General features: G+C 38.5%; 1 protein-coding gene across 1 annotated transcript; it reads right to left on the bottom strand.

Moving 5' to 3' along the window:
- Window positions 1–1,200: 1,200 nt before the first annotated feature.
- LOC136241985 (uncharacterized) lies at window positions 1,201–2,715 on the bottom strand. The gene has a single exon (XM_066033310.1). The coding sequence runs from the start codon at window positions 2,713–2,715 to the stop codon at window positions 1,231–1,233; it is 1,485 nt and encodes a 494-aa protein (XP_065889382.1). The 3' UTR covers window positions 1,201–1,230.
- Between the last annotated feature and the right edge of the window lie 11,053 nt (window positions 2,716–13,768).

Genomic DNA, 13,768 nt, shown 5'->3' with positions numbered 1-13,768 from the left:
CAGAATGAATAACAGTCTCGCGTTCGTTTGAAAAAAATCGCTTCTACATATTTATTGTAATGTTCTTATACCTGAGGGTTAGAGCTCGATATATTCTTTCTTGGCTGAGATATGATCGTTAAAAAATTTACGAAAGTCCCAGAACTGTCGCCGTCATTTTATGGCTGTGACATCATTGCGGATAAGATCCCTAGACCCCACCTATTAATTGTGGGTTGGAGTTTTTATAGATGGCGGGCTCAATGGACTGACTCGCCTGATGTTGATGAGTACCTAGTGATCATTCAGTGTACAGTGTTTCAGCGTGCGCACATATAATAGTGAGTATTTATTGATGTGTTATTAGTTTGTATTCACCTTTTCCTGCTGCCACGCCCTTTTGTCTTTCCGCCCCACTTTCCATAGCCGAATCCGTAGCTGACTGCCACAAAATACTAGGGACCAAATGTTGATATGATCTTTAAGAGGTTATCTTCATGCATTGCCCCCCGTCAGGGGAAGCTCTACAGTCACACGTTTTGTGGCTCCGATGCCCATGTTGGCTTTCTTTAATGCGATGATGGAGTCGGCTGTTTTAGCTCTTTTGTGGATGCCGCTCTTCCCCTGGACACTTGTCTGATCCCTAGATGACTGACCTGGCTGTTCATGAGGGGCATCTCCGTACATAGTTTGTAGTCCTCCAGGGGCGGATCTAGGAGCTGGTAAGGGGAGGGGTACAAACAGTTAGGTTGGGAAGAGCCAAATTATTTTGTTAGCTACTGCATTTTGGAGCAACAAATAGTCACCTCTTAGCAGTGTCTTTGCCATTTTGGCTTTTGCAGATGGTTGTGAAGTATTAAAGGCTATTAATGTCTTTAAAAGCAGCAACACGATAATTATTAAACCAGGGGCGCGTCCACAGCCGTCCGAAGGCTGCTGTGGGTGCGCGCCTGGTTTAGTGAAATTGTTTTCGTAAAAGCATAGATTATTGAGAGAATATATGGTAAAATTGTGTGTGTACCTAGCTATATTTGGGGCGAGCCTGAGCGAGCCCCAGTATAGTCGAGGAATGGTACGTACGTCACGTTCACGAAAATTTACCGAAGGAAAACGGACTGCCCCACACTGTTAGTGAATTTTTATTTTATTTATTTATTTTTTATTTATTTATTTAATTTTTTATTGAAAATATATATATATATATTTTTTTTTTACGATATAAAGAAGAACATACAAATAACAGTTAAACAATTAAATCAAAAACTGAGTCTCAGATTGCACCAAGGCCACAGGAGCACTTTTGATGTAACGACCTTGTGAAGATCTTGCTCCTCTAATGCATTGGATTGCTGAACGCAGTAAACAAAACGACAATCTACATCTAATCCATCCTAGTACTGTGGCATAAGGGTCATTCCATTTGTCAGACAATAAACTCGCCAATCGCTTGTAAAAGACACTGGCTTCATGGCCCATTCCCCCGGAAGCAGAGAACACTAGAGGGGTAAAAGAACTGTGTTCCACTTCACGGATTCGCAACTCATAAGCTCTCTTCTTTGTTATTTCATGTTTCCTGTAACATGACTGAAGGGTGGTTCCACTGTTGGATGGTGCAAGTGGGTTAAAAACTCTGACATCCGTATAACATTTTTCATAACGACCACCCCAAAATCCATTCATGGCAATGTCCAAGCGTGCGCCATCCTGAGTGTTGGCTGTCTTCTGTTGAAATCTTTCATCACTTAGAGGCTGCAGATGAGGCTCAACCTCCACATCATGGCACACTTCAGATAACAATTCAGCTGTGATATCCCTCACTTCGTTGTGGCGTATTGAAGGGAATCCACCCTTTGGACAAGATAGGGCATGATCAACAGAAAAGTTGGTACCACACGCACAGTGGGAAGGTGTACGAGAGGGCATCCATCCATACCTCAAAGCAAGGGCATCTTGAAAGGCAGTCTTGTGTAGGGAGAAACCGTGTTCCTGCACAGGTAGGGCAGTAAGCCATCTAGAAGCACCCTTTTCCTGTGCTAAAGTAACAGCCCTCCGAAGAGTGGGAGTAAGCTTAGAGAACAGTTCCTTAGAAAGAGTGGACAAATTGATAGTCTTGGATTGTTTAATTTCAAGCTTACGGGAGTACAGACTACAACGAGTATCGGCAGTATAGCCAAAATTCTGTGATAAAATGAGTGATCGTAAGGGTGCTGTGACATACATTGAAGCAGAAAACTCAATAGATGATAAAGAATCAGGTGCAACAATGCCTAGACCACCAAATCTAGTTGGAAGGGCAAAGAGTGAACGTTGAAGAGCACCAGGAGGGTCAAGGGCAGTCAAGGCTGGAATAAACTTTGTCAATAAGGCTTTCTCGAGTGACTGGAAACTAGAAGATGTATCAGGGACTGTACGTGTTACATACAGCCAACGGCTAAATAGTCCATGAGTAAAACATGTATAAGCAGCATGAGGTTGGGAGATAGCGATGGAGGAGAGTGTATTAACTTCAGAAACCCACTGGCTAATCTTATCAAAAGTAAATCTTTCCACATACTCAGAGGTGCCAACTGGAGCACCAAGATGAGGCCTGCCATCAGATGTAACATTTACAGCTGTGTCATGAAACAATTCCTTACCAACAGAGCAAAACTGAGTCTTAGTAACAAGCCATGTCTTCTTTGCATTAGGGAAGTAACCAAAGCTAGGGCCCAGTGAGGAAACTTGGTCCCACCACATACGAAGAGCAGAAGGTACGTACGTCGCGTTCACGAAAATTTACCGAACGAAAACGGATTTCCCCACACTGTTAGTGAATGGTACGTACGTCGCGTTAACGAAAATATACTGAAAGAAAACGGGTTGCTCCACGCTGCTTCACGAAAATTTCATGAGCGGTGTACTTTTACTCCACATGGCTTAGCACGTGGTTTGATGGCTGAACGAGAAGAAAGGTTGGTTAGAAGGAGAGAGCGCGACAGACTACGAAGAGCACAAGAAACGCCTAAAGAAAGAGACCAGGTACTGAGCTAACTAGCTGTACTTGTAGTACTAATAGAACCTTTATCATTAAGGCCATGACAAATTAATCTTATGTTTCACGGATGCAGTAGGTCAGTGCTTTGCTAAACTTGAAAGCAAAATAAAATCACATGATTGGCTAAAAAGAGTGATAAAAGACTCTAAACTTATTAATAATGTGGCTAAGGAATTGTGAAGTAACTGAGAGTGACCGGGGACACTTAATGACAGGAACACCTGCTCACGTTTCTGATTTGTCTAGCTTTAATAATGCCCTTTATCTTTTCCCAACAGTTGAAACTGTAGTAGAGCATAACTTCAATAAACTGTATGTATGTGGTCAACCTGTTGCCATAATCAAAGCTGTCCACACAGGTCCAAATGCTGCGTGGCTGTGAGCAATGGAAGTAAAGTTTCTTGCTCAAGGAAACAACAGTACAGAACCCAGCCTGAGCATCGAACCTGCAACCTTTTGATTAGCACGTTCTTAATTTCATATAGCTACATACTAAGCATGCACGAAAAACACACGGTTTGCTTTAGCATCTGTCTAGTAGCTATATCTACCTATTTATAATTTTGTCCGTACGGACCGTACCCACCCACGTGAGCAAAATCGGTAAAAAAGCAGCTTTTAAGTAAGAAGTAAAAGCGAAATGCAGTGTGTATTAAACTTCTGCACAGGTGAACTTTGCTCTGAGGTGGTTTCTTTTCGGCGGACTAAAATACGGGTGTGGCGATTTTTCTCAGGCTTTATAAACTACCTTCCCTTTGAGGTTTTCAGGCGTTTAACAACTGAAAAACAATGTTGCAGGCCTCGTACACTACCAGGAATAGCCTATCGCTTCGAGTTGAAAGGGGGCGTATCCCTTACATACGCGAACGAAAATCTCTACGAAAATGAAGAGCAGCTATGAGGCTTTGTCAAGAAAATTTGTGGGAAAAACATGATAGTCAAACTATAAAACAGTTTAGAAGATACTTCTCTGTGTAATATGTTGATTAAAGCGGTTTGTTTAAGCGGTTCCTGAGCAGTACATAGCAACGTATTTTAATTTGATTAGCAACAAAATATGCGTGAAAATTCGATAGGTACACATGACAACAAATGCTACAATTAGAATCTACAAAACAAACTGTTACTAGGAAAGGGGAACAACAAAGAAATCACCACTACCTTGCAGTGCCTAATACCTTAAAATCATTCAAGCATTATTCACCCATAAACAAACAGAGAGTTGTTGAAGTAGATTTCTTCTGGCCACTTTAGGTGAAATCCCACTACAGGTGGTGGTGTGATCAGCAATAGAATTAAGAACTGACAAAGCAAAAGGTGTCCATACCCCAAAACTTCCTATATACAACTAGTGGAATGAAATCACCTCCTGCCTTCTCCACAATAGCAAGGTGCTTCACATCCTTAGCCACCTCTCCAAATTACCCTATTGTAAAATATTTTATTTATTTATTGATTAGCAAAACCCTTAGGGGCAACACGCTAATGTACAATTACATTATTAAGTAAATAAGTACGACCTAAATGTATCTGCAGCATCAATCTCATCAAGATCAGGATAGGGTAAGGAATTCCATTCAATAGTCGTCTTGGAGAAAAAGGAGTTTCGATAGATTTCTGTTCTTGATTGGTAGTGAGAAAATTTTAATTGATGGTTAGCTCTAGTGTTTGGAAAGAATGGAGATAAAAAGTATTGGTGTGGAACAATAAGTAGATTATTTACTAATTTAAATAAAAGGATTAGTCTATTGTTTTGTGTCAATCTTGTAGAGTTCGCCAATTTAGGATTGCGGTAATACCGTCGTGGTGGTCTCTTCGCCATGGGTTGTTTGTGACAAACCGTGCAGCTCTGCCAGTGTTGGATCATTTCAAGTTGTTTGATTGCATTGTGATGGTAAGGGTCCCAGATGGAGGAACAGTAATGAAGCATTGGTAAAACTAGTTGTTTATAGCTACGCTCATGAAGATGTCTAGGAAGGTTGTATATATTATGTTTAAGGAATCCCAGTGTGCGATTGGCTTTGTGGCAGAGTGTTTCAATGTGAGAATGCCAGGATAGTTTGTGATCTAGTGTTATACCTAAACATGGATGTTGAGAAACAATATTTAGTGTGGTGCCATTCATGGTGTATTCATAAGTACTTATGTGTTGTTTTGTAGTTACTTGAAGAATACTACACTTGAAGACATTAAATTCCATATGCCAATCTCTAGCCCAAACTGTTAGATTACTAAGATCTTGGAGAAGAATATCATGGTCCTGTGGTGTGTGTATCACTCTATAAACTAAGCAATCATCAGCAGAGACGTATCTGGCTCTGGATGTTATCATTGATATCATTTATGTATGGGAGAAAAAGAAATAGTAACACATAGTTGGTTAATTCATAGTAGCACATACTATCTATGGTTAATTCCAGATGAATTAGCTAGCTGCATGGCACCTGGTTTTTAGAGGTAGCACAACATTAACTTGTTTTTAGAGGTGCTTAGTATGCATGAAGGTGCTGGGTGACAATTTCAAAGCTAGTTTGACTGATTTGCTTTGGTTTTAGGTGAATTTGTAATAATAAATGCTAGTACAATGTGCATATTTTCATAAGTTATAAATTGATTTTGGCCTGACATAAAGTTTAGTAGCAAAAGAAGTAGGTAGCTAGCTATGGCTACTCCACAAAGTGGGAGGGGGGGGGGGGCATTTGCCCCAAATGTCCCATCCTGGATCTGCCATTGGCCTTGTACCCAGACCCTACCGTACAACAGGAAATATTGATGAATTTGGGGATGAAGGGAAAATTAAATTTTGACGAATTCAGTTTGACAAATTATAAATTTGCAAGAAATTGCATATCTAGAATAATTAATTCCTCAATTATTAATTCCTCAATTAAGGTGAATTTAGTTCCTCGAATGTAACCGATTCCTGTTGTACAATATTTCCTAGGGGGTGGTGCTTATAGATTAGAGTGAGGATTTCCAACCAAATTAAAAATTTTACATTTCGTAAATTCTTTGGTATGGCAAATATTTTGCTTTCTTTTAGAATCATTTTAGTGCAAACCTCACCTCAATCGGTGGTTCCTATCAAGAGTTACAAACTAAAGAAGTTGGTAGAGTGGTGAATTTTGTGTACAACAATTTTAGGACTTTTTTGCACATTAGCATGGTACCAAGCACAATATCCAACATGCCATAACTTTCAATAGGAATTTCCTATAATGACATGAAATTTTCACCACATAAGCACTCAACGTAGTAAAATGCATGGGTGGGTAATACCTTTCTAAAGTGACCACTTCTTTGTAGAATGACCAGTTGTAATATTACTGATTGAGTCAGTAATTTGCTAATAATAATGCATTGTGTCATACAGTATCACTAGTTAATTACTACATGGGGGTAATTGTGTACAATAAACACTGCACAGAATATGACTTTTGGTGTCACAGGTCATAGTTAACAATACTTCATAAAAACATGACAGATTGCAACATACATGTCATCAGTGATTTTCAGTGTTATGATATGGTAAGGTTTTTTTAGATACTACTACACTTTATTTGCCACACTAAATGTATGGAGAATAGTAATTATTGTTTAATATAATGTCATTGCTAGCGTAATATACCAATTATCGGCATGAACTTGTTCGCCCGGGTGTCCTTCCGTAGCACAACAAAATACAGCCAGTAATTTTTGTATGCTGGTAAAGCACTTCATCAATCCTTTGCACAAGAAAAATCGGCTTGGTATTCGTTTCGTACTTGAAGGTACTATCGACAGAGCTAGCAAGTGCAATTAGCCATTTATCATCACCCGGTACATATTATCATAACCCTGTACATTTTTCTATGCTTTATTATCGTCACCTCTTTGGAATTTTCATCACAGAAGCCCATCATTATTTTTTACCACTACAGCTACGATATCGATATACTGTCTTATCACCCACATACATTTGTGTATAATTGAAAAGCTAATAACACACGTAACAATACAGATAAAATTCAATAACAAACGTATTATCAAAGTGTAATGATACTATGAAAACTAAACCACACAGTTAGAACAAGTCCTTTCTTCTCCAGATTCATCTAGGGCAGTTTTACTGATGCAGTCAACATGAATCCACCTTTTACACACGCACTTTGCCCATTTTGCACCACTGCCCATCCTGACATCATCCTCATAAGTTCCAAACATTCACACCTGCGTAATCTTGATCAGTATCTTGATCATTGACAGCAGAAGTAGCAACTCATTCTGTGTGTTTTCTGGCCTTGAATCTTGTGTCATCTCATCAAGAGAGGTTGATGTCAGCAATGTATCATCACCACTCTGTGCCTTTCCCTTACGCCTTTTTCTGGTAGTGGTATTGGATTTCGTTGCAGATTTTGTTGCAGATTTCTTAGCCTTTTCTTCAGCCTTCCTCTTAGAAGCTTCTTCCTTTTCACATTTTTTTCTATTCTTTCTTGTTTTTCCTTTCTTTTTCTTCTTTTTCCTTCCTTTTCTTCTCTTCTTCCTCTAGTAACATAGCATAACCTTCTGTACTAGTCAACACCCTCGATCCAGTTACTCTGATGGACACAGCATTTTTTTAAACTGGGAGAGGAGGCACATACTGAACAAGATACTTGGAAATAGCATCAGATACTGGTGAATGTGCATTGCTACAAACTGCAGAAAATCAGTATAAAAATACAAGGATATGATAATCAAATCTACAAGCGTACCTGATTCAAGACGAGATGGTGTTGATCCTGATGTAACAGTAGATGCAGTAGATACTGAAGTTTTGCAGCATTACCAGAAAAGCAAGATAGTGGTGACTCTAGATTAACAACCTCATATAAATGCTAGGTTATGATAATCAAAACCACAAGCATACCTGATTCATGACAAGATGCTGGTGTAGCAGTAGATGTGATAGATTCAGAAGTTTTCACCACATAGCCAGAAAAGGATGGTGGTGACTCTGGAACAACAATGATGGTTGGTTCACTACTTTTAGTTGAACAAGATAAAGTTCTAGAAGTGTGATTAGAGTCTGGTATAGTAGTAGGTGTACTGTACTTGAATGGGGAGATAAAGATTCAGTGCTTGATGTTAGGCTTGAACTTTCTGAAGGCAGGGCATTAGGGGTTGTAACAGCACTTTCTGTGACTGGAGGCAATCATGAATCCATATTGCAGTGTTCCAAAGGTGTTACATTTTCAAATGGTCAATCAATCTATCTTCATGATGATTTAGTTCCACCCAACATACATAGTGAGGATCAGGTATGTTATATCCATTATTATACCGTTTAACGAAAAGAGCCTCTTCTTCTGCAGTAAAAGTTGCTACTTCATTAGTGCTGTGTTCACCTTGTGAACTGGTGATTGACAAAGTATCAACTTCCGTAGACTTCTCCTTGGTAGGATCATGATCTAAAACTGTCTTTGGATTAGCTGGCACCATACGTTTCAGCCATGTTTAGCAAAGACCTCGTTAAAGTGGCATTTTGTTATGATTCTTCCTGGATGTGATTGGACATACATATGGCACTCTTCATACCAGTTTTTTAATGGTCCAAAAACAGCAGTGTCAAGGGGTTGCAATTCATGTGTGGTATGTGGCACAAGAGTGAATGTAATGACACCATTTTCTCTTGCCAGGGTAATTGCTTCTAGATTGTAGTGGGAACTATGGCCATCAAGCAGAAGCAGTAAGGGTCGACTTGCTCCAGCAGGATGCAGGAAGTGATTGAAAAATCATAGTTTAAAAGCTCCATATCAATCCATCCATTTTCACTTAATCCATAGGTGGTACCAGGGACCTCCTCTCAGTCCAATCCATATTAAGATTTTTTACATCAAAAATGATAAATGGTGGCATTGCTTGGCCAATAGCATTAACACATCTCACTACTGTAATTTGTGATTTATTACCTGAGGTACAGTACCTCACTTTTTCTTTCTTTTTCTTGCCACAACTCGAGGAGATTGGTGGTCAAGAGGCATCCCAGACTCATCAATGTTATATATTTGTTTAGGTCAGTCCATCAAGTCATGTTCAACCAATAAATACAAGGTTAAATAATAGCTGCATAGCATCCATACGTACAAAGGCTGTTTTATCTCCTTTACACAATCTCAGCTGAGGTTGTCTTTCCATGAAGCGGCGAAACCATCCATCAGTGATTTTTCTTTTCTTAACACTCCTTTGTCACAAGCTGCAGACTCAACCATACTTTTGATTTGCTTTTTAGTTTTGCCATACCCAACATCAGACACTACCTCCAAAAACTCTGCCAACTTGGCTTCTTCATTCTTGTTTAAGCAAGGGAGAGGTCCAGGTTTGGTTCCATGTATAACTCCACCAGAAAGCCTTTCCTGAAGCGTCATTCTGGGAATGCCATGATTGATAGCAGCCCTGTTAACAGTGTAACCATTTCAAACAGCTTTAATCGCTGCTAGCATAGATTCTTCAGTCCATTTTAAGCATTTCTTGGGAGATATCAACACCGGTGGAGCAGAGGAAGTACGTTTCCTTTTGGACTGAGCCTTTTTACTAGGCCTCCCACATTTCATATTAACCTACAAAAGCGGATAATCAAAGATATAATATAAGCGTACAATCATATAGATATAACTTACTGGTGCAAAATAAAGGCATACAAAGTGATTGAAAAGGATTAGACTCAACGATAACAACTGCACATGGAAAAGGATGTCAGTATAACACCGGAAAATCTCATAAACCAACATGATGATAATTGTTGTCAAAACTGACGACAATATATGTATGACGATAATAGGTCATTTACGCTACTTAATAAAGAACAAAAATAAGCTGTCTCTGACAAGAATTACACCATCGCAGTTGACCATTACAGCATGTAGCGCATCAGAATATCACAACAGGTAGTTGTGAAGCCTTACAAAGTAGGTATCATATGCCTGACATAGTTTTTTCAAAAGTTATGCATGATGTTGCGTGCTATAAAGCAATTCCTCATAACACAACAAACTACTCACTTACTTGTATTGATTCAGATGGGTGTCTTGAACACCAAGGTGGTTGTTATGCAGGATTCTGGACATGTGAATTATGGATACCTTGTGACTAACTAAAAGTGTCCTGATTATCGAGTACGTAGGTCTGAGTCAAAATTATTTTTGTCCAAAAGTAATATTCCAAAAATTGTCATCTATTATGTTCTTTAGTGTTCCCATTATGCTCCTAGGTTAGCAATATTTCTTACAAATCATCTTGGAACATTATAATCAATGAATACTCTATTAGAGTATTTCAATACAAAGTGACTGTTCTATTAGCAAGGAAAATTCCCCAAGGCCCTTACTGGTGATGATGGCAGACGAAACATCAAAATGGAAATGTCTAAAACAGGTCCCAAACTTAGGAATGACTCAAAATTTCATAATGTATACATCTCTCCTGATTTACATTTAAAAGAAACACAAGTGAAAAAGAAATTGTATCTTGAATTAAAAGTCGCAGGGAGAAAGGTGAAAAGATCTGATGATTAAACATGGCAAGATAATCAAATGAAACTCTACTAGAAACCAAAAAAGTTCTGATAAATCATCCACTGAAACTGCTTCCCATCAATGACTAGATAATACAGAACTTGTAGATAATTACCCTCCTAATGTTCATTCCTAAATTCCAGCAAACATGTCAATGGTAGCACAAATCTTTATACTTTGAGAAACCTCAAGATTCTCTACACTTATTGTGATCAGTTTCTAAATAAATTTGATGATCTGTTAATGCATAAATTTGATGATCTATTGATGTATATTCCTGAAGCAATCCCTGGAATTGTAAAAGTCAAATGGATATTCTTCTGCAACTGAGAATATAACCACTTGCAAGCATAAAAACTATACCCAAAGATCGAGATACTCTAATAGATCAGTCACAACTAAACTTGTCTGACTGTTCTATTAGGGTAAGTGACTGCTCTATTAGAGTATCTCTATCTTTTTTGCCCGATTTTGTGCTAGCAATGATTGTGGATGTTCCTTTACGAATTTTTTTGTGATACTACACGAAAAATGTGTGAATTCTAATTAATTATTCTGAAAGATCACCCTATTATTCCAGAATCATTCCTGATTCTTTTTACCACCAATTATTCCAAAATTATTCCAGCATAATGTACGCATGCCTACGTGTTGACTATGACAAACTCAAGAGTCTTATGAGTAATATTGACTGGAATGATGCATTAGGTAATCTCAGTGTTTTGGATGCATGGGATTATTCTCTGATACCTTCAATAGTTTCTTGCAAGAAACCATTCCTGTAACTACTGCTAAGCACAAAAATAACATTATTTTACATTCCACATCGGTGGCCTCTAGTTACATTGCAACTAGAGGCCACCAGTAGTTAAGTGCTGGTACATCATTGATGTGGCAATGGCACAGTGATGTGTACACAGTATATATGCATACAAAACATACAGGAGAAAACTATACATTATGATGGGTATGCACTATATGCATAATATACACAACTTTCAGGGATTACACAATACTGCAGTAGTTAAGAGTATGCAAGCCATGTGAACCTGATAAAGGAAAACAGCCAAGCCAGCCAGAGCCTTGTAAGCCAGGTGAAGGAAAAATAATACAATACAATTAATTAAACAATACAAGAAAACATTAAGACACATACCACCTCTTTACAATACATTTACATATAAAATTCAAGTAAACAATACAAACAAACATGCCTTGTGTAGCTGGCATGGCCTCAAGCATGGCGAACTTTATCCGTATTGGGTGTGGCCACCTTAATTGCCTGCTTAATCAAGACACACGGTAGCTATAGTGTGTCATTTGGCCAAAGAAGCCAGCTTGCTACACCATAAGTATGTATTTTGACAGGAAGAAAGAAAGCGTGATTTTCACACCTTTTTAGTTCCATGATTTCTCATCCGATTGGAACCACACTGTAAATTGATGGTATGACTCCTGCAGTCACTTAGTGTGATGATCATACTTCAAAGTGTGATGCTCATACTTCTGAAGTATGATGATCACACTAAGCGACCGCAGGAGTCATACCCAGTATGAACTTCACACTTCTGAATTTACAGTGCAGTTTCACTGTAGAGGTGCCCGCCAGGTAGGCCACCCCACATACCACATTTGAAGAAAATCACCCCAACCGTTTCCGAGATAAGAGTGGCCAAAATTTCGTGTTTTTTTCTTAGTCTTTTTTATTTATTTATTTTACTTATTTATTTATTGATTAGCAAAACCCATCAAGGGTATAACGCTAATGTACAAAAAAAGGTCATGTAAGTGATTAACTAGATAAATAATCCTTTAAAAAATCTAGATTACAATTACTTAAATTCTCAATACTCAAGTTATTTCAGTCAGAAATTGTCCTTGGCAAAAATGAATAAAGATATCGGTCCATTCTGTCATACTGTCGCATAAACTTTTGATCGTGGTTAGCCCTGGTAGTTGTTAAGGGGGATGGCACTGGCAAATACTGGGTAGGAATATGTATCAACTTGTTTACGAACTTAAATAGCAGAATTAAACATGACTGTCTTCTACGATTCTCAAGCGATGGCCATTTCAACGTCATTAGCATGTCGGTTATACTGTCTCTGTGGTTCCTCCTCCAAGGTTTGTTTAATACAAACCGTGCAGCATGATGCTGTAGCATTTCTAGCTTATGGATGGATGTTTGCTGGTATGGATCCCATATAGCAGAACAATACTCAATAGTTGGTAAAACAATCTGTTTATAAGCACGCTCTTTTAAGTGAGGTGGACAATGATGGAGGTTTCTGCGTAGAAATCCTAGTAGTCGATTTGCTTTGTTGCAAATCGAGTTAATGTGAGCGGTCCATGATAACTTGCTATCTAAAAGCACTCCCAGATAGTAATGTTTTTCGACAACTTGTAGAGGGATTCTTTACATTGTATATGTAAAATTACTAGTAGAGTGTAGAGTAGATACTCGTAGGATGCAGCAAATTTTGACATTGAACTTCATCTGCCAAATATCAGCCCATGTTGTTACCTTGTCAAGGTCATCCTGAAATATCTTATGATCTTCTGGAGAATTAATAGGGCGATAAACTAGGCAATCATCAGCAAAGAATCTAAGCTGGCTGTGAACATTGGTTGTTATGTCATTTATGTAGATAAGAAATAAAACTGGACCAAGCACTGATCCTTGTGGTACTCCTGATGTGACATTGCAAGGTGAAGAGCATACACCATCAACAACAACTTTCTGTGCACGGTTAGTAAGAAAGGATTGGGTCCACTGCAGTAAATCACCTCTTATACCATAGTAATCTAATTTATGGGTCAATCTGGTATGAGCAACTTTTTATCAAATGCCTTTTCAAAGTCTAAAATGGCTAAATCAACTTGAAGTTTATTATCTACTGCTCTTGCCAAATCATCTACTGCGAGGAAGAGTTGGGCTTCACATGATCGACTGGATCTGAATCCATACTGTACATCAGCTAGTATCTGATTTAACTCGAGGTGTTTCATTATCTGACTTACTAGGACATGCTCTAGAGTTTTGCATACAAGTGATGTGAGAGATACTGGGCGGTAATTTCCGGGGTCTGTCTTATCCCCCTTTTTATATACTGGAGTGACATTTGCTTGTTTCCAAGAGACTGGTACTATAACATTTCTTAATGATTGCTTAAATAAATGAGTCAATATAGGAGCTGATTCAATAGCAGTATTCTTCAAAAAA

This window comes from Dysidea avara, chromosome 1 (genome assembly GCF_963678975.1).
Source record: "Dysidea avara chromosome 1, odDysAvar1.4, whole genome shotgun sequence".
Taxonomy (NCBI): Eukaryota; Metazoa; Porifera; class Demospongiae; order Dictyoceratida; family Dysideidae; genus Dysidea; species Dysidea avara.
The sequence above is the reverse complement of the archived record's forward strand: the minus strand, read 5'-3'. Positions and strand labels throughout refer to the sequence as shown.

What these genes read in the sequence shown, in the direction of transcription:
- LOC136241985 (XM_066033310.1), bottom strand. Translation starts at nt 2,715, where the DNA reads ATGTGGTGGGACCAAGTTTCCTCACTGGGCCCTAGCTTTGGTTACTTC.